The sequence below is a fragment of the Hemitrygon akajei genome, chromosome 12, assembly GCF_048418815.1.
Source record: "Hemitrygon akajei chromosome 12, sHemAka1.3, whole genome shotgun sequence".
NCBI classification, from domain to species: Eukaryota; Metazoa; Chordata; class Chondrichthyes; order Myliobatiformes; family Dasyatidae; genus Hemitrygon; species Hemitrygon akajei.
In genome coordinates, this window is record NC_133135.1 from 62491727 (window position 1) to 62513278 (window position 21552).

Genomic DNA, 21552 nt, shown 5'->3' on the forward strand with positions numbered 1-21552 from the left:
AAAAGATTGTGGGGGCATTAGTAATGATTTTCAAGAATCACTAGATTCTGGAATGGTTCCGGAGGACTGGAAAATTGCAAATGTTCCACTCCACTATTTAAGAAGGTGGTGGAGGCAGAAAACAGGAAATTATAGACCAGTTAATCTGACTTGAGCTTAACAAGATAAGAGTCTATGGTGTTACAGGAAAGTTACTAGTATGGATAGAAGACTGGCTGATGGGCAGAAAATAAAGAGTGGGAATAAAGGGGGCCTTTTCTGGACAGCTTTGTTGACTAGTGCTGTTACACAGGTCAGTGTTGGTACTGCCTATTTTCACGTTTTTTGTCAATAATTGGATGATGAAATCAATGGCTTTGTGGCCGAGTTTGCGGATAATACAAAGATAGGTGGAAGGGTAGGTCATATTAAGAAGCAGGGAGTGTGCAAAGGACCTAGATTTGGAGAATGGGCAGAGAAGTGGCAGATGGAATCGGTGTTGATAAGCATATGGTTGACACTTTGGTAGAAGGAATGAAGATGTAAAGTATTTTCTAAATGGGGAGAAAATTCAGAAATGAGAGGTGCAAAGCGACTTGTACTCATGCAGGATTCCCTAAAGCTTAACTTGCATGTGGAGTCGAAGGTAAGGAATACAAATACAATGTTAGCATTCATTTCAAGAGGATTGGAATTTAAGAGCAAAGATGTAATGCTGAGACTTTATAAAGCATTGGTCAGACTGCAGTTGGAGTATTGTGAGCAAATTTGTGCCCCTTATTCAAGAAAAGATGTGCTGGCATCGGAGAGGGTCCACAGAAGATTCACAAGAATGAGTCCAGGAATTAAAGTATTAACAAATGACGACCCTTGATGGTTTTGGCCTAGTACTCACCAGAGTTTAGAAGAATGAGGGGGAGAGTCTCATTGAAAAGCCTAGATAGTGGATGTGGAGAGGGTATTTCCTCTGGTTAGTGAGTCTAGAACCACCGCCTCAGAATAGAGGGACTTACATTTAGAACAAAAATGAGAAGAAATTACTTTAGCCAGAGAATAGTGCATCTGTGGCATTTGTTGTCATGGATGGCTGTGGAAGCCAAGTCATTATGTATGTTTAAAGTGGAGGTTGATAGATTCTTGATTAATCAGGGTGTCAAAGATTTGTAGGGAGAAGGCAGGAGAATGAGATTGAGAGGGATAAATCAGCCATGAAGGAATGGCGGAGCAAACTTGATGGGCCAAATAGGCTAAATCTGCTCCTACGTCTTATGGCCTAATTTTAGTGGTGAAGTCACTGCTCCCAATTTCCTGATGTTTTTCAATTGGCATATAATATTATCAACTTAACTCAGGAGTGATGTCAGGGTTGGACCGGATAGTTTGCTGTGGAATGGAGTCAGGGATTGTACCTCATGAATATAGTCAGATGCTTGCTTTGTCCTTGAAATGTTCACCTGGTTATTTAGATGGACTCTTGCGTGTTTAACCGTAGATGCCTTTGACAGTATCAAAGAACCTACCGGGTACTGTTATGGTTATCAGTGAGTTACTGAGTTGTCTATACTGACTAGGGCACTTTCACTGAAAGATTAATGTTGGATAGGCAATGTTTAACATTTTGAGGAACCGATGCAGAAATTGCAGTAGTAATACTTTAATTAATGGGGGAAAAAAAGAAAACAGGGAAAAACCAGCCAACCAAAACTGACAAAAAAATTAAAATGTAGAATTGGATCCAATGAGGAGTCACTAAGTTGCCAGGGAAAGTAACAAGCCTGGAGAATAGGAGCTGATTCAGCAAAGATAGCAGCAAGAGAGTGATCATGAGTAAAGCTGAAACACGAGAGTAAACTTGCAAGAAAGACAAGTTACAGGGAAAAAAAGACTAGTGGAAATGTGTAGGAACCTTGTAGTCAAAGATGAGAGAATTTACAATGGGAATGAAAAAATAAATTTTACTTTGATTATTATCTGAGTATATATATGTTATCACATGCAACCCTGATTTTTCTTTTTCTGTGTGGGCATACTCATCAAATCTATAGAATAGTAACTGTAAAAAGGATCAATGAAAGAGCAAGAGCATAATAGGCCACAAATTGTGAAAATGCAGTTATAAATAAACAGCGATAAATAACGAGAGCATGAAACAACAAGATAGAGTCCTTAAATTGAGGTCAATGGTCATCTATCTCAATAGATGAGTGTAGTTATCCTCTTTTGTTCAAGAGACAGATGGTTGAAGGGTAGTAACTGTTCTTGAACCTGATGGTGCGAGTCCTGGGGCACCTGTACCTTCTACCTGATGGCAGCAGTGAGAAAAGAGCATGGCCTGGGTGTTAAGGATATTTGATGATGGTTGCTGTTTTTCTATGACAACATTTCATGTAAATGTGCTCAGTGATGGGGAGTGTTTTACCTATGATGTACTGAGCCGAATGTACTACCTTTTGTAGGAGATTCATAGTCTGCTGAAGACTGAGATTGAAAATCTGGCTGAGTGATGTCGAAACAACAACCTCGTACTCAGTAGGTTTCAGTAGGTACATTTAATGTCAGAGAAATGTATACAATGTACATCCTGAAATTCTTTTCTTGACAAACATGCATGAAAACAGAGGAGGGCCCCAAAGAATGAATGACATTTAAATGTTAGAACCCCAAAGCCCCCACCCCAGCTCTCCCCTCCAAGCATGAGCAGCATCAAAGCAACGAACCTCCCCCCACCAGTGAAAAAGCATCGGCACCCCCCACCGAGCACTCAAGCGTGCAGCAAAGCATCAATAAAGACCCAAGGACAGTACCCCAAGGACAACCTGTTCACCTGGTAATAAAGAGGTGTCCCCATTTCACAGCAAGAGGGGAGACATAAAACAACTTGCTGACTTATGATGTTAAAAAGTTTATTGCATTGCTTTTGCTGAGCTCTGTGCTCAAAGAACTCGAGTTTCTGGACACTCAGTCAGCTCAATTTTTATGATCTTCTGTCTCCCACAACACATCAGGTGGTGGCACTGGCCTTGAGACTGCATGCCTCCAGAGCCACGAAAATACGTCATCCTGAAGGCGTGCTATTCTTCCAGGCCACATCCTTGGCATATTGAAAAGTGGCTGGTCGTGAGGCCCTGAGCTCGGGTCCCATTTCCACAAAGAACCGAAGTCAGTATGTAACTCCAGGTCGGTCTTCAAAATATCCTTGAAAAGGGAAAAAAGATATATCAAAGACAGAAATAGAGCTGTTTCTGAAGATGCAAGCAAAGGAGTCATCGTTAGGCGGCATCATCCTCCTAAGCTCCAAATGATCAATGTCAGCAAGACCCGGGAACTGATTATTGACTTCAGGAGGAGGGAACCGGAGGTCCATGAGCCAGTCCTCATTGGGGGAATCAGAGTGGAGAGGGTCAGCAACTTTAAATTTCTTCATGTAATCATTTCAGAGACCTGTCCTGGATCCAGCACTGAAGTACAAGTATGAAGAAAACACAATAGTGCCTCTACCTCCTTAAATTTGTGAAGATTTGGCATGGAATATAAAACTTTTGATGAACTTCAGTAGATGTGTGGTGGAGGGTATATTGACTGGATGTATCACAGCCTGGTATGGAAACACCAAAGCCCTTAAATAGAAATTCCTACAAAAAGTAGTTGATATGGACCAGTCCAGCATGAATAAAGCCATCCCTACTATTGAACATATCTGCACGGAGCATTGTTGCAGGAAAGCAGCATCCGTCATCAGGGACCCCCACCACCCAGCACTGTTCTTGTTGATACCATCAGGAAGAAGATACAGGAGCCTCAGGACTTAGACCACCATGTTCAGGAACAGTTACTACCCCTCAGTCATCAAGTTCTTGAACCAGAGGGAATAATTTCACTCAGCTTCCCTTGCCCCATCACTGAACAATTCCACAACCAATGAACTCACTTTCAAGGCTCTTTATCTCATGTTCCAGATATTTATTGCTTATTTATTTATTATTCCTTTCTGTATTTGCAGAGTTTGTTGTTTTTGCACTCTGGTTGTTTGCCCTGTTGGTGCAGTCTTTTATTGATTCTGTTATGGCTATTGGATTTATCGAGTATGCCCGCAAGAAAATTAATCTCATAGTTGTATATGGTGACGTATGTGTACTTTGATAAAAAATTTACTTTGAACTTTGAAGTAGGTCTGTGGCGTTCAAGACCATTGATTCAGAACCATACAAGTACAGGTACAACCTACAGAAGACTACTTTAAGAGCAAAAAAGAAATTCTGATAAAGGTTAGAGACAGAAATGGATGCCTATCAGCTCTGGCAGTCTTTGCAGGCCATTACTTCCTACAGAACAAAAAACCTAACTTCACGAATGGCTGTGAAGCTTCACTCCCAGATGAGCTCAACACCATTTCCGCATGCTTTGAAAGAGGGAACAAAACTACACCTGTGCAAATCCCTGCAGCATCTGGTGACCCTGTGATCACTATCTTGGAGATTGATGTCATAAACATTTTTAAGAGGGTGAACCCTAATTGTGTACCAGATGGGCTCTGAAAACCTGTGCCAACAACTGGCAGGAGTGTTCAAGGACATCTTCAATCTTTCACTGCTGCATTCAGATGTTTTTAACTGCTTTAAAAGAGCAGGGTGAACTGCCTTAATGATTTGATCATCCAGTCGCACTCATGTTTACTGTGAAGAGGTGCTTTGAGAGATTGGTTTTGGCTATAATCAACTCCTGCCTAAAAGTACCTGGAACTGCTGCAATTTGCCCATTGCCACAATTGGTTTTTGGTACATGCAATCTAACCAGCTCTCTGCTTAGCTGTGGATCACCTGGAGAATAGTAGTACCTATATCAGGCTGCTGTTTATTGATTATAGCTCAGTGTTCAACACAATCATACCCTCAGTTCTAATAAACAAGCTTCAAAACCTGGGCCTCTAACTGGATCCTTGACTTACTCACTGGGAGACCACAGTGTGTGTGGATTAGAAATAACATCACCTCACCAACACCTCAAGAATGCATGCTTAGCCCAGTAGTCTTCTTTCTCTACACTCACGATAATGTGGCTAGGCACAGCTTAAATGCCACCTAATATATATTTGCCAATGACACGTCTATAGTTGGCAAAATTTCAGATGCTGACAGGGAGGCATACAGGAGCAAGATAGATGCACTAAATGTCAGTAAGACCAAGGAATTGATTGTGGACTTCAGAAAGGGGAAGTCGAGGAACGCACACCAATCCTCATCGAGGGCTCTGAAGTAGAAGGGGTGAGCAGTTTCAAGTTCCTAGGTGTCAACATATCTGAGGATCTTTCCTGTGTACAAAATATTGATGCAATTTTTTTTTTAAAAAGGCTTGACAGCAGCTATATTTCATTAGAAGTTTGAAGAGATTTGGTATGTCAGCAAAAACATTTGCAAATTTCTATAGATGTATTGTGGAGAGCATTGTAACTGGTTGCATCACTATCTAGTATAGATCAGCAAAAGCTGCAGAAAATTATAAACTCAGCCAGCTCCATCATGGGCACTAACCTCCCCAGCATCCAGGACACCTTCAAAAGGTGATGCCTCAAAAAGGTGGCATCCATCATTAAGGACTCCCCATCACTCAGGATGTACACTCTCCTTATTGCTATCATCCAGGAGGAGGTACGGAAGCCTGAAGAGCGAGACTCAACATTTAAGGAACAGCTTCTTCCCCTCTGCCATCACATTTCTGAACAGTTAATGAACGCTACCTCAGTATTTTTTCCTCTTTTTACACTACTTTTTAAATTTTCTTCTTTTATATATACTTAATATAGTTTTTATTAATGTATTGTGCTGCCACAAAGCAACAGAATATGTCAGTGATATTAAATATGAATCTGAAGCTAAGTGCTATGATTTGTGGGCATACATTATACTGGTGACCATGAACTTAATAGATGGCTGGATTAATTGTAGAATATAGAATAGTACAGCACAGGAGTAGTCCCTTCAGCCCATAATATTTTGCTGAAATAGTTCAACTAGTAATTAAGAGCCCAACTAAACTAGCCCCTTCTGCCTACACATCCATATCTGTCCATTTACTGCATATTAATGTGCTTAACTAAGAACCTCTTAGATGCCTTTTATCATATTTACCTCCAATACCATCCCTGGTACTCATTCCAGGTGCCCATTATTCTGCATAAAGAAAGAAAAAAACACTGTCCAACATATATCTTTCGAACTTGTTTTCTTCACCTTAAACGTATACCCAAACTGTACGTCATTTTGATGTTCATTGGCTTATTCCGTATCCAGAATGCTTTTATAGTTTTGATTTTATTTTAAGATTTAGATTGTTTTTTTAAAAACTGTAGTTAGTATTTTTCCTGGATATCTAAGCTTTAATGCAAAATGTAAATGACAAAGTACAGGTATGCGCCGCTTAACGTCCATTTGGACAACGTTCGATCGTATATACGTCCGTAGTCCCAATCAGAGAATGTGACGTAGCGGACATAACCAATCTTGTGTATCGCGCGTTTCTTGAGTGTAGTAGCGTTATCTCTCTCTTTAATTTTCTTTCGAAAATATTACCGTAAAAATGCATCATAGCTTCCAGATGCAGCAAAACCACTCCTAGTGATAGCAGCAGCAAGAGGCAAAGGAAAAGTATTGATTTGGAAGTGAACCAAAAGGTTAGTAAACAATATGAAGCTGTTAAAGGATTGGCTTCACTGAAAACTACAAGGCTTACGAAAATGCGAGAGGGACCTATATCGGATATGGAGAAATTGCTAATGACGTGGATTGGATGACCAACCACAAAAGAGAATCCCTCTCAGCACGTTGACGATCACTGCTAAGGCACGGAGCTTGTCTAAGTTCTTGGCTGTTTGGTCAATACAGGTACACTACAGTACTCCATATAGGTTTGCTAAGTATATAATATGGTGTTCGCACAACGTCCAAATTATGTAACGTTTGATTTCACAGAACGTATCGTGGATGTTAAGCGATGCATTCCTGTATTATGAAAGAAGATGTACATTGGAAAAACTAAAGCATTTGCTCCACTGAGGTGCTTAATTTTAAAGTTTAATCTTTCACACAACTTTAAAATGAAGGAGATGTCCCTGTTATTGGAAATTTGGGGAAAAAAATAGGACAATATTAGCAATACTCTGAAGTTCAGGCATCATTGTGGAGATTTGATGTTTTACAATGATGACTTTTAATAGTCTTCTAGTTTACATTTCTCTAAATTGCACTTCTGTATTGAATAAAATGATGAGAATTGTATGCATGTGAAATCATGAAGAAAATTAAAGAAGCACAGAGCTGTCTACTATGTAGGGCATTATTTTAATATCTTACTAGATCGAGGTAATTTGGATAGTAGCAAATATACTTCAGGCTCCTGTGCAAACTAACTGTTGAAGAGAGAAGAATGATGAAGGGAATGCATTCGAATGTGTGCTTGACCTTTCAGAATGTGTTCCAGAATCATTACATAATACACTTGCTAACAAAATTATTAGCATAGGCATATGAAGTAATTCATTTTGAATATGCATATGAAATATAAATGTTGATGTGTGTGAACAAACATTTGAGTGGAGTAGAATGTCCCTAAAGCTTTTAAATGTGTGGTTATTTTGTATATTTTTAATAGAGGCATAGGAGTATAACAAGTCCAACTATAGCTTTGTAATATATTCACTGTTTGCGTTCAGTTCTGGGTTCTGCTCATTAAGAAGCATATCAAAGCTTGAGAGGGTGTACAGAAAGATTATTGGAACATTGCCAGATTTGTAGGGCTTCAGTTATATGGAGAGATCATAGATATCAAGGTTGTTTTTCTAATAAAAGCAGATTGAGAAAGTTTGATAAAGATGTTCAAAGGACAGTAAATGAGGAGAACTTACATTAACAGAAAGGTGGATGGTTATCAATAATTTAAAGTTTTGAAGTTATTGGCAAAATAAATGAAAGAATTGTTTGTGATTGAAACAGAGAAAAACTGCAGTTGCTGAAAATCCAAGCAACACACACAAACTGCTGGAGGAACTCAGCAGGCCAGGCAGCATCTATGGGGGGGAAATGTCGGACTGGAGAAAAAAAGATGAGGAGCAGATTTAAAAGGTGGGGGGAGGGGATTGAGAAACACAAGGTGATAGGTGAAACCTAAAGGGGGAAGTAAAGAGCTGGGAAGTTGATTGATGAAAGGGATACAGGGTTGGAGAAGGGGCCAATCTGATGGAAGACAGAAGGCTGTGAAAGAAAGAAAAGGGGGGAGGAGCACCAGAAGGAGGCAATTGGCGGGTAAGGAGATGATGTGAGAGAGAGAAAATGGGGTGGGAAATGGTGAGGGAGAGGGGTGGTATTACTGGAAGTTCGCAAAATTGTTATTCATGCCATCAAGTTGGAGGCTACCCAGATGGAATATTAGGTGTTGTTCCTCCAACCTAAGTGTGGCTTTATCACAACAGTGGAGAAGGCCCTGGATTGACATATTGGATTAAGAATGGGAAGTGTAATTAAAATGGGTGACCACTGGGACATACCGCTTTTTCTGGCAGATGGAGTGTAGGTGCTCGGCAAAGCGGTTTTCCAACCTACGTTAGGTCTCACCGATATACAGGAGTCCACACAGACACAGTATATTACCCCAGCAGACTCGCAGGTGAAGTGCAGCCTCACCTGGAAGGAATGTTTAGGGCCTTGAATGGTAGTGAGGGAGGAGGTGTCATGGCAAGTGTAGCCCTTGTCCCGCTTGCAAGGATAAGTGCCAGGAGGAACAAATGGACAAGGGAGTCGAGTAGGGAGCGATTCCTGTGTGGGAGGGGCATGGAAAGATGTGCTTGGTGGTGGTGGCATTCTGTTGGAACTGGTATGAACATTTATTTCTCGAACTTCCAGTAATGTCCCCCTCCCCCCTCCCATTCCACTTTTCCCCCCTCATTTTATCTCCTTGCCTGCCCATTACCTCCTTCAGGTGCTCCTCCCCCCTTTTCTTCCATGGCCTTCTGCCCTCTCCTATCATACTGGCCTCCAGCCCTGTATCTCTCACCAATCAACTTCACAGCTCTTTACTTCACCCCTCCCCCTTCAGGTTCACCTATCACCTTTTGTCTCTCTCTCTCTCTCTCCCCCTTTCCCCTGCATTTTAAATCTACTCAGCCTTTTTTCCTCCAGTCCTGCTGAAGTGTCTCAGCTGGAAACAGTGACTGTACCCTTTTCCATAGATGATGCTGCTCGGCCTGCTGAGTTCCTCCAGCATTTTGTGTGTGCTGCATGAAAGAATACTTTTTTTGTTATTTTGCATTCAGTTGTACTGTCTAAAGCAGGGGTTCTCAACCTGAGGTAAACAAGCACTTTGCTTAATGGTATTGGTCCATGGCATAAAAAGGTTGGGAAACCCTGGACTAAAGGATGCTGGATGCAGATTAATATTGACTTTCAAATGCGAATTCTGTGCATGACTTGATGGAGATCTCCATAATACATTAAATGTAAAATTCCAAATGCGTTCCCATCAGTAGCTTGTCAATCAAGCCTCCGGCCCAAAGTTAAGGAGAAATCCAGCCAATGCAAATATATTAATCTATATATAGCATAAAATATGTTTTTATTAAAAGTTGTTTCCCAGTTGGCTCAAGTGAAGTAACTTTGTAACTGTAGGCTTTGAAACAAAAAAACATTTGTTGGGAATCCACAACTGGATCTGACTATTGTTTTGTGTAGGAGGTTAAAACAAGAAACCGAAATTTGGATACATGTTGTGACTTGTACACTGAGTACCCACTTTATTAGGTATACCTGTTTGTTAATGTAAAAATCTGCCAATTGTGGCAGCAACTCAAGCATTAAAGCATGCAAACTTGCTCAAGAGGTTCGGTTCTTCAGACCAGATATCAGAATGGGGAAGAAATATGATATAAGTGACTTTGACTGTGGAATGTTTGCTGGTGCCAGATGATGGGGTAGTTTGAGTATCTCAGAAACTACTCATCTCCTGAAATTTTCAAGCACAATGATCTCTAGAGTTTACAGAGAATGGTGCAAAAAAACCAAAAAAAATCCAGTGAGCAGCAGTTCTCAGCAAAAAAAAATGAGAGAAGTCAGTGAAGAATGGGCAGTTTGGTTCAAGCTGACAGGAAGGCAGCAGTACTCAGTGATATATAGAAGAGCATCTTTGAACACACTGCACATTGTACTTTGAAGTAGATGGGCGACAGCAGTAGCAGACCATGAACATACACTCAGTAGCCACTTTAGGTATAGGAGGTACCTAATAAAGTGGCCACTTGGGTGTATATTGCAGTACTTTATGTACAATGAATAACTTTTAAATATAATATCCTAATTGGGTAACCTGGTGAGAAACCAATATTTATAGTTTTGGTTAAAATTTGAATTGCCACATTAATGTCCACTAAAGAAAGTTCGAAGATTTTTGGGTAAACACAATTTCTGTAATATTATTGGAGATGGTTTTTAAATTTAATTTGTGCAAAAGAATAAGTAAACAGTATTAAATTGTTTGGATTGAACAGAAAGACACAAACAACACAAGTTGGTTTGAGTATGAGGAAATTGTTCTATGATGAGTGAATGATAAATATTACTCTTGCTTGAATTTAGAGGAATGACAGATGATCTCAATAAAATGTACACAATTCTGGGATATATTGATTGAATAGATGTTAAGTAGGTCTTTCCTCTAAAGAGCCTAGAACTTGAGCATGATCTCAGAAAAAAGGGTCAGCCTTAAATAATTCACAGAAAACACTTTTTTACATAGTGTTGTTCTTTGCAATTCTCTAATGAAGGGGTTGTTTGCTGAATAGTTGCATGTATATATACAGTTTGAAATTTTTTAAGCTCAATTTTTAGTTTATATTTACCAAAATTATTTCACCTTTTCACATTTTCATATTTTCTCATGACATTATACCAAATGCTGATTCTTAGAGCATGCCTATCAGTCCCATGCTTCATTTATTTCCCAGTAAGGAGGAATTGCACGCTTGATCTGTTTCCATGTTAATCAGTACAAGGCTTTTCTCGCTATCACAAAATGTAAATGGAATAATTGCCAAGTATCTCAGGGCTTCACTATGGGCAATGCTTTTATTTTCTATGTTTGCAGTTCCAAATCAATTTCAAAATATGTGCCATGGCAGACATTTTCTAGTAAGACTGACATGTGTAGTCAGACTTGTGCTACAAATGCTTTATTGTGACATGCTCACCAAAGGCTTCATCCACTTGATTCAATATACTGTTAAATGCACCATTGCTCAGGTGAATTCATGAGTGACAGCATCCTCTTCCTCACACTTCCTGTTTAATTTCTCTAGTTTCTGTTGGTGGCATCTATACTGCTCCATTTCTGCCCATGCTTTCATGCTTCCAGCTATCTTCATCACTGTCTGGCCACATACCTGTTTCTTCTTTACTTAGGCATTCAGGTTATTTGACCTTTAAGAGAGTCATGATTTGTATATTTGGATGCATGAGAGAGAGGATATTACCAATATAAAAACAAATACTGGAAAAAGTCAACTGATCAGGTAACATCTTACTAAGACAAATGTTTTGGGTCTTAGAAGTTTTGATGCAGGATCTTCGGCCTAAAATAATTATTCCATTTCTTTCCACAGATACAACTTAACCTGCTGAATGTTTCTTTTAATATTTTGGACTTGTAGCATCTACAGATTTTTTTATGGATTATCAATGGACATTCTAAGGGATGTCTATTAGCTTTGGGAAGGGGTCCAAGTAGACTGAACACTGAAATTTATGTATTTGTTCAGTTAATGTAAATTGTTTTAAGTTCATAAGTACTTAAAACATAAGTCATAAGTACAGAGGTATAATGTAAAATTTGTCTTGCATTCCATCCATATAGATAATTTCATTGCAATAAATCATTAAGGTGGTACAAGGTAAAACAATAATGCAGCATAAAGTGTTATAGTTACAAGCAAGTGCAGTGCAGGTAGACAACAAGGTTCAATGTCGTAATTAAATGTATTGTGTGGTTAAGTCTATCACATTAATGAAGCAAATGTTCAATAGTCTTATAACTGGGCCTTGCAATATATGCTTTCAAGCTTTTGTATCTTCTGCACAATGGGAAGGGAAAAAGAGAAAATGTCCAGGATGGCTGAGATCTTTGATTATTCTAGCACAACAAAGTGTAGATGGGACCCATGCAGCAGTGGTCAGTTTCCATGATGTGATGAGCTGTGTCCATAATTCTGTAGTTTCTTGCAGTCTCGGGCAGAGCAATTGCCTTACCAAATCATGATGTATCTGGATAGGATGCTCCCTTGTGAGCATTGATAAAAATTGAGGGTCAAAGGGGATATACCTATATTTCTTTCTCCTTTTAAAGAAGTAGATGCACTGGTGAGCTTTCTTGGCCATAACATCTGTGTGGTTGGATGTGCACAGGCTATTATTAGTGATGTTATCTCCTCGGAGCTTGAAACACTCAACTCTCAACCTGAGCACTGTTGATTTAAATAGGAGCATATGCACTCCTTCCTGTTCCTGTAGTAAATAACCACTGTTTTGTTTTACTGACAATGAGGAAAAGGTTATTGTCATGACTCCACATGCTGTCTATCTATGGTATCACCTGCAAACTTGTAGATGGAGTTAGAGCAGAATCTGCCCAAATAGTCCTGGGTGTATAGGGAGCAGAGTAGGAGACTGAGGATGCGGCCTTGTGGGACATCAATGTTTTGAATGATTGTGGTAGGGGTGTTGCTTTATATCTTTACTGATTGCAATCTGTTGATCAGAAAGTCAAGGATGCAGTTGCAAAGAGTCCCAGGTTTAGAAGTTTGGAGATCACCCCAGTCCTTGTTTAGTTTCACTTACCATCTGCCAGTTCCTGTCACATACCAGTCCTTCAGCACTTTATACTGGTTCTATCCCCTCTGTGCTCTTAGTGCTACAGGGGAGCTGTAGCAATAAAGAATATCATGGTGTCTTTAATGTCCTGATGCTCTGAAGATGAACATAAGGCTAAGGCATTGACCTGTTTTGTTAGTAGGTGAATCACACTAAAGTCAACACAGAATGCTATCATTTAAATACAAAAATCATTTAAATGCTTTGATATATCAATTACTGTCAAATGCTTCATTTGACTCTTAGCTATGTTGGTCAATCCTTTCCTCTATACTGCACTTAGCATTAAATTCACCCCCTTTGATTTGTACTTTTCAAATGGTACACAGTTAATATCATTGTCCTTAAATCAATTTGGTTGCACGCTCTGTTTATTCAGGTTTTGGATATCCATTTGCACTTGCTGCAGTATTGTTGGTGCCACAGTAGTGTAAAGGTTAGCGTGATGCTATTACAGCTCAGGGAGTCAGAGTTCAGAGTTCAATTCCATCATCATCTGTAGGGATTCTGTGCATCTTCCCTGTGGAAAGCATGAATATTCTCCGGGTGCTCCAATTTCCTCCCATGATCCAAAAATTTAGTAAGTTAACTGATCATTGTAAACTGTCCTGTTTAGGCTAGCATTAAATTGGGGGTTGCTGGGTAGCATTTGAAAGGCCGGTAGGGCCTTTTCCACTCTGTATCTCAATAAAATAAATTGTTATTTTGCTGTTTTCATCAAAATGCTAGCAAACACTGTTGTAAGCCTCTAATAATTAACACTTGCATAAATTATGGCTATAATTAAATATAATTACTATTTTATAAATTTGGTATATTTTTCTTGATGCATTACGGTAGTTAAGTTTAGTTTCACAGGGAGTTTCCATGTCAGTCATAACTCATCAGCACTGAATACCAGTTGACTGAAAAATAGCTAATTTCAATAAGCATTTGAATTTGAGGAAAACTAACAAAGGTGTGCAATACAAAATGTAATTTTTCTCTGCGGTGTGACCTTTTAGCTTGGTAGGTATCATTCCTGTTATTGAAAAATGCATTTCATAATTAGCTGAAGTGCCACCCAAGATTATGTGAAAATGCTGCATGGTTATCTTTAGATGTCTTTTTAATAAAATCTTGTTTGCAAGTTCTGATGAATATAAAATAATCGATACTGTGATCAACTTATTAATCAATAATTAATATTAAGTACTGTGCAGAAATCTTAGGCACATATATATAGCTAGTGTGCCTAAGACTTTTGCACAGTACTGCAGTAATTTTATGTATTACACTGTACTGCTGCTGCAAAAAAGCAAATTTCATGACATGTGAGTGATGATAATATTCTGATATGGGTCTCTATTGTGGACTGAGAGTAAGAAGGGGGCAGGAAGGGGGTATCATGGTTGGGAAAAGGGGAAGGGAGGTGGGAATTAGACATTCTGTAATGATCAATAAACCAATTGTTTGGAATCAAATGACCATGCCTGGTGTCTCAGGGCTTGGTGTGTCTAGACCTGCACCACATCCTACCCCTGACATTCCTTCTCTGCCACCTGTCCCACACCCCTTTTCAAGCGTTCCACCCTCAGCATTCCCAACATCGTTTGCTCCTGCAAGATTTACAAATTCACTCTCCACTCCACATTGACAACTACAGTACTATACAAAAGTCTTAGGCACCCTAACTTTATATATGTGCCTAAAACCTTTGCACAGTACTGTATATGTGTGACCAGGATTCAATTACTAACCTGTTTCTGTATCAGAACTCATTAACTGGTTTATTAATCTTATTTGATGTTTGAGCATTTGTAGTTGTCTGTGTTTTTTCAACCAACTGCATGATAGTAGCTGCATTTCAAAGCCTTCGCTCTGGATTCCAAATATTTTTGTATATGTTGAAGATGCCACACGTTTTTATCTCCCCTTGTTATTCCGAGAGTAGAAGCTAGTTGTTTTCATTTAGACTTCTAATTTGAGGAATAATTTGTTTTTATTTATGTTATTTAATAATAATAAGTACTTTATTGATCCCGAGTGAGAAATTATTTCATTATAGCAGCACTTAAAAACACTTAGCAATAATAATAAATCTAATAATTTTACTAATAATAAAGCACAGAATAATATACACAAATTTACCAATGTGCAATAATAATGTACGAACTAGTAAAACAGAGACTATTGTGTGTTCTCTTGTTGCACAAAGATGAATTATTGAGTATGCTTATTTAGCAATACAGCATGGAGTATGCCCTTTGGACATTTGATCTGTGCTACCCCAGCAACCCCACAACCCTGACTAAACCTAACCTAATCACAGGACAATTTGCAATGAACAGTTGATCTTCCCAGTACACTTTGGGACTGTGGGGAGAAACTGGAGCACCCAGAGAAAACCCATGCGTTCCACAGGGAAGTACATGCCGGGACTTTGTACAGAACGGCACCATAATTGAACTCTGGAACGCCCTCAGCTGTATTAGCAATGCACTAACTGCTAAAGCACTGTGGTGCCGGATGGGATTTAGCAAAATAAAATATTTGGTCTTGAGCAACAAATGCAAATTCATTTCTTTCCATATGATTTGTAGTATACTACAGTAAGAGTACATTGGCAGTTAATTGTAAAGATTTCGTCAAATAAAAGACTGCAAAATGAAAGAATATAATTGGCTGTGAAATTGCAGAGAATACCCAAGTTTAAAATAGAGGAAATTGTTGAAAGAGAAAATGTTTTAACTCACATATGCCATGTGTGCTGGAAAAACTTAGCTTGAATTGGATATCTTAGCGCATTGATAATAATCATAATATTCTGTGAACTATGGAGTTTTCTTCAAAAAACTGGCCCTTATTATTAAAGAAATTGCAATAATTTTCAAATTTAATGTTGTTAAAGACAACATGGAAAACATCCTTCTGTCACTATTATTGAAAGTAAAATCCACTTAAAATGCTTTATCTTTTATCCATTTGTGCTGGTGTTATTTAGGTGAAGTCTGGTATGTTCTATTCCTTAATATCTGTGCACAGGAAATCTGAATGCAGCTCTTCAAGCAGCTCTAAAGAATCCTCCAATCAATACAAAAAACCAGGCTGTTAAGGTAAAGTTGAAGGGCTAAAATGCTGTGTGTTATTAATAGCTGAAAACACTGTGGTTTCTTTCTGTTAGTTTCTGGGGTTTGCACTAATTTTAATACACACATTTTCTTTGCTTGTAATTCAGGTTTTCAGGTCAAATTTAGTTAAGCTTTAAAAAAACTTAATATGTGAAAATGTTTGTTCAATGTCCATATTAATGATACATTAATATGCATCAGTTCACAGAACTGCATAATTTCTCTTTCAACTTGGTTCAATCAAACTTGGTAGCAATAAATGTGTTGCTTTATAAAAACTTTTTTTGCTTGAATTATATACTGACTACCTAATCAGATGCTCAGATGTTGTTTGAGTTAATGTTATTCTCTCACATGGTGCTCCATACCTTTACAGCATTTAAGGATCGTTCTTATAATTGGGAGACAGAAATGCAGTGGTATTTAAGTAACTTGCCTCTGGCCAGGTTATGTCTTAAGTAATTCCATTTGATTTTAAGTTGTTATACTTCATTTGATTCAATTGATTGCATATAACGTCAATGACAAAATTTATTTTGTTTTAACAGGACCGGGCGGAAAATACAGTTGTTAAAGTTTTGACTTCATTTAAGAGTAATGATATTGAAAAAGCTGTTCAGTCCCTTGACAAGAATAGTATTGACCTCCTGATGAAGTATATCTACAAAGGTTTTGAAAAACCATCAGACAATAGTAGTGCAATATTACTACAATGGCATGAAAAGGTTAGTATAGTGTGGTATTTATCAAAATGCAAAATAGGCCGCCTTTGTATTCTTCACACCATAACAAAGTTGCCACTTTGGCAGGCCCTGGCAAAGCTACAATGTTGGTAATGATGTAAAGGCAGTTTCATAACAGTTTGGTGGAATTACACCTTGGAAGTGATGCAACTTGAGATTCAACTTGATTTTCTACAGAGGACTGTCTTTATGTGTGAATGGGTGAACTGATGGATGGGAGGGAGGAAAGGAGCTAGTTTTCCTGTTTTGTTGCTGTTGTTCTGATGAATATTGGGCATGCTATATTGGTGCCATAGTGTGTGGTGACATTTGCAGGCTGTGCCTAGCATATTCTTAGGCTGTGTTGGTTGTTAGTGCAATAGATACATTTCGTTATACTGTATGTTTTGACATACATGTAATAAATAGATAATTCTGAATCTCTTGTTACCTCTGGTAAAATTCCAAAAGGTTCGTCAGATGTGATCTCCCACACACAAAACCATTCTGTCTATTCCCAATCAAGCCTTGATTATCCAAGATTTGTTAGCTCTTATGAAAGTGATTTTTGTCTTACAAACTTAAGTTTAATTCTTGAGGTGATTGAGGGTACAGCAGTGATGTTGTCTGCATGGACTTTAGTAAGGGATTTGACAAGGTTGGAATATGAATGATGACTGATGATATAGATAACTGGATTAGTAAATCTGTAGATGACACAAAGGTTGGTGGAATTCTGGACTGTTATGGGCCTGTTAAAGTATAGGGCAGAATATAGATTAGTTACAGATATGGATGGAAAAATAGCAGGTGAAGTTTAATGCAAGCAGATGTGAAGTGTTACACTTTGGGAAGTCAGATGTAAGTTGAAGGTATACAGTTAACAGCAGGACCTTTAACAGCATTGATGTACAAAGGGATTTTGGCATCCAAGTTCATAGCTCACTGAAAATGGCCACTTAAGTACTTGGTGATAAAGAAGGCATTTTGACATGTTTGCTTTCATCGGTCGAAGCATTGAGTATAAAGAAAAGGAGATCGTTGCTCTATCAGACATTGGCTATGCTGCACATGGGGATATTGTGTGCAATTCTGGCGCCCCATTGCAGGAAGGATGTGAAAGTTTAAGAAGCAATGCAGAAGTACTAGAGAACATGTATCTAATGTGAGAGGGAAGAAGTTAAAAGGCGATTTATGGATCAAGTTTTTTCCAACAGAGTGGAAGGTGCCTGGAGTCACCTGCCAAGGGTAGTGTTGGAAGCAGATAAAATAGTGGCATATTGGCTCTTCAGCATACAAATATGCAGGGAATGGAGGGATATGGATCATGTACGGGCAGGAAAAAAAGTTTACTTTTGTATCGTGTTCCATGCAGACATTGAGAGCCAAAGGGCACTGTTCTGTGACCCACATATTGAATACTGCATACAGTTCTGATTGTCATCTTAAAACAGATGATGGATAAATTTGTGAGGATGTAAAAAAAAGGTTTAGAAACATGATAAGGTTATACCTGCAAGAATTGGTGGACAGATAATATTAGGTGGCTCACTAATACTTGAACTGCATTGGGATGGGCAGTAACCAGCTTTGTCAGTAGTACCTGCACTTCTCTTCATTTGTGAGAAATAGAAGCCATAAATGTAAGATGGTCACCATGTAATCCTATAGTTAATTCTGAACTTCATACTCTGCCAGAAATTTGAGTTTGTGGAACTTGTTACCACAGGAAGTGGTTGAAGTGCATCTAAATGATTAAGGAAAGGCAACATAATGAAAGAAGATAATGAAAGGCTGGATGAGTAGGAAGCTTCATTAGAAAATAGTACCATAGATTGCTTGGGCTGCAGGTTTCTGTACTACTACATATAAGTTATTTCATTAGTGATACAGAAGCTTTCAGATGAAAAGCTTTTGGCTCCAGGATATCACTAACAAAGAAACAACTAAGTACTTAGTAACAGGTAGCTTTTAAATTGTATAAAATTTACCATTTAATTTGGAGATACCCTGAATAAATTGACTGACCTAATATATAATTTACTGCATAGGAATGATTATCAAGATGTAGCAAGTTGCTCAGTGAAATTACTTGTACTGTAAATTAACAATCGTCTCACATTCTGCATGTCAGGTACAGTATGATTTGATATTTGTATTAAAAGGATGTTGTCATTATTTTCCATGACCACTTTCCTTGTCCACTCCCTTACCCAACAGAATTGTTGTATTGTGGTTGACACAACAATTTTTACTTTGACTCTCTTGTTTTCTAGGTGTTAGCAGTTGGAGGAGTGGGATCTGTAGTCCGAGTTCTAACAGCAAGAAAAACTGTTTAAAACCATGGGATCAAGATTACCTGTCTGGTACAGAGGAATTGCTGGTGCAGAGACCAAAAGAACCAGTTTGTGCAACACTGGAGTCATTTTTTTTTGTTTTGGCTTGCTTTTTATGACCAGATTATATTTCTTACTCAATTTGTTTGTCTGTTAACCAAAATCTTAGGTGCAGTCCAAACTGGTTTTATAAGCTCAGTATTTAGTCCAAACTTTGTAGCCATGCAGGAACATTTGAAAAGCCCAGTTTTATTCAAAGTGTAGAAGTATTTGATAAGATGGAGATTTTTTTCTTTTGCAGAAATGATTTTTTATTTTAAATGTTTAATTAAACAAAGGTACAGAGTATGAATGTGCTATCCAGACAGTGAATCCATTGACTCAAACTTAATCCATTCAGTGATAGTCACACATACAACTAATCATGGGCATTTCAAATTTGAAGCTGGGTATTTAGCTGAGTGATAGAAGCTGAACATACAGAATCACCAGAAAGACTTCTGTTTGAAATCATGCCTCAATTGGTAAAGGTAATGATAAAGTGTGTGGCTTTGGTGTTCTGGGGATTAATTCATTTGTTCATAATCATTCCTGGCATGAGGAGTAATTCCATTATAAAGAGGCCTTGGCAATGATTGACTACTTTCAATGTGTAGGTGCAGTGTAACATGTTTCACCTTTCTGGAAAAAAAACTAAAAATTGTACAATAGATGTCTGAACTGAACACATTTCAGATAGTTTTAGCATCTGTAGGATTTACAAAAATGTAGTCAGTCACAATTTTTTATTGTGTCAGCTATGATCAAAGGTTTGCAGACATGACTGACTTAATGCTGGTTTTGAATTATCTCAATAAAGCTTTCAAATTACTCCTTGAAAATGAAACATAAATACAATGTTTGCACTGTTTTAAAAGTAGCAGAAATAGTATTTGGATTTGTCGTTCATAACAGAGAGCAGTAAGTTCACAAAAGGCACAAAACCTCATGGCCAGTGTCCATTTGCTTTGTACCATGTTTTCTAATTCCAATTAGTCATTTCAAAGTGGTGCTTTCAGCTGATGGTGGATTTAATTTTTCATTTTATAGCAAATCACTTAATCTTGAATTCACAATAAAAAGGTGAAAATGGATCAACTGCCCTACTTGTAGATCAAGTTCGTGCCTTTAGCAAGGAAGCTGATTTCTCCTACCTCCCCCTTCATATTTCTGAACATAAAGGAGTGCTGAGTACATTCTGTTAGGGCAAGTTTACTCAAGAGTAAGCTAAGTTTCATTTTAGCACGTTTATAAATGTCAAAGACCTCTTAATGGCTGTGATGGTTGTCTAAATCCTAGCAGACAATCTGTTTCACTTTGACTATTTAATGTTGTAAAAAAAAACAAGAGTTAAATATTCTTCATATCTCTTGTAAAAAGAAAATATGCAAAATTATTGGATTATGAAACCTAATCATTGTGAACAAAATGTTTGATAACTCAGCCACAGTTTTCTATGCCTGAAACATGAGTTAAGTGTGATCAGTATTTCAAGTTTGAGCAATTGCTGTTGTAGTTGTAAGTATTACTTTAATCACATTGCCCCAAGATTTTTATTGCTTTTATTAAGATAATAAAAAGTTGCTAAACTACAATTGTAATTTGTTATTACATGCTAAGAATTAAGAACTCCCAATACACACAGTTTACCTGAAATCTGAAGTTCAGTTCTCTTTTACATTGAATGGAAGGCAAGTTACCAAATACCAAAATCCGGAAGTAAACTTTATAATCCTAGAAATGCTCAACAGGTCAGGCAGCATAAAAATAGATCTAATATTTCAGTTCAATAATCTTTCATCAGAGCTCTTTTATATTGCCTGGATCAGAGTTAAATTTCGAGTAGTAATGATCTGATTGCAAATTTAAGTCAGTGCCACTCTGAGCAGACCACAAAGCCTTGTCAGCACTCTAAATTCTCATTGTAGAGCAGTGATTGAGATTAGATCCTCAGAATGGATCTTGAACCTGCAAACTATTATTCTTTTCACAGGAATATCATCAGAGGTGTAGATTACTTCAACCCCCTGAGCTAGTTAATGTCTTTGTTAATGGGTGTCAATGAATTTCTCGACATTAATATAATCATCATGCGGGTCTGAGCTCTGGTTAGTTTTTGGAACTCTTTACCCTAGAAGGCTATGGAGGCTTAGTTGTTGAGTTCATTAATGGATTTCTGATATCAAAACAGTATCATGCATTATGTTCATAATATTGTCAAATTGATACACTCTAGGCCCCAATGCCATCCATGGCCTTTTTGAACAATATACCTTTTAAATATTTGTTATATTGGACCTAACTCCTCAGTATCGATCAGTGACTGGACCTAAAATTTCAGTCCTTCCCCCATCCCAAGCTTCAGTGTGTTCTTTAGCATTTTCTCCTGAAGACATCTTATATCAGAAGACAAACAAGTTTCAAGCAGACTGAAGTGCGTCTTTCACAGAAATAGTCTTTCAGC

General features: G+C 38.1%; 1 protein-coding gene across 1 annotated transcript in view; it reads left to right on the forward strand.

Moving 5' to 3' along the window:
- Positions 1–20683, forward strand: part of LOC140737095 (actin-related protein 2/3 complex subunit 5-A-like) — a 34403-nt gene extending 13720 nt beyond the window's left edge. Inside the window, 3 exon segments of the mRNA XM_073063272.1 lie at positions 15906–15976; positions 16540–16716; positions 18990–20683. Of these exon segments, the coding sequence (XP_072919373.1) occupies positions 15906–15976; positions 16540–16716; positions 18990–19052 (311 nt within the window). The 3' untranslated portion in view covers positions 19053–20683.
- The last annotated feature ends 869 nt before the right edge of the window (positions 20684–21552 follow it).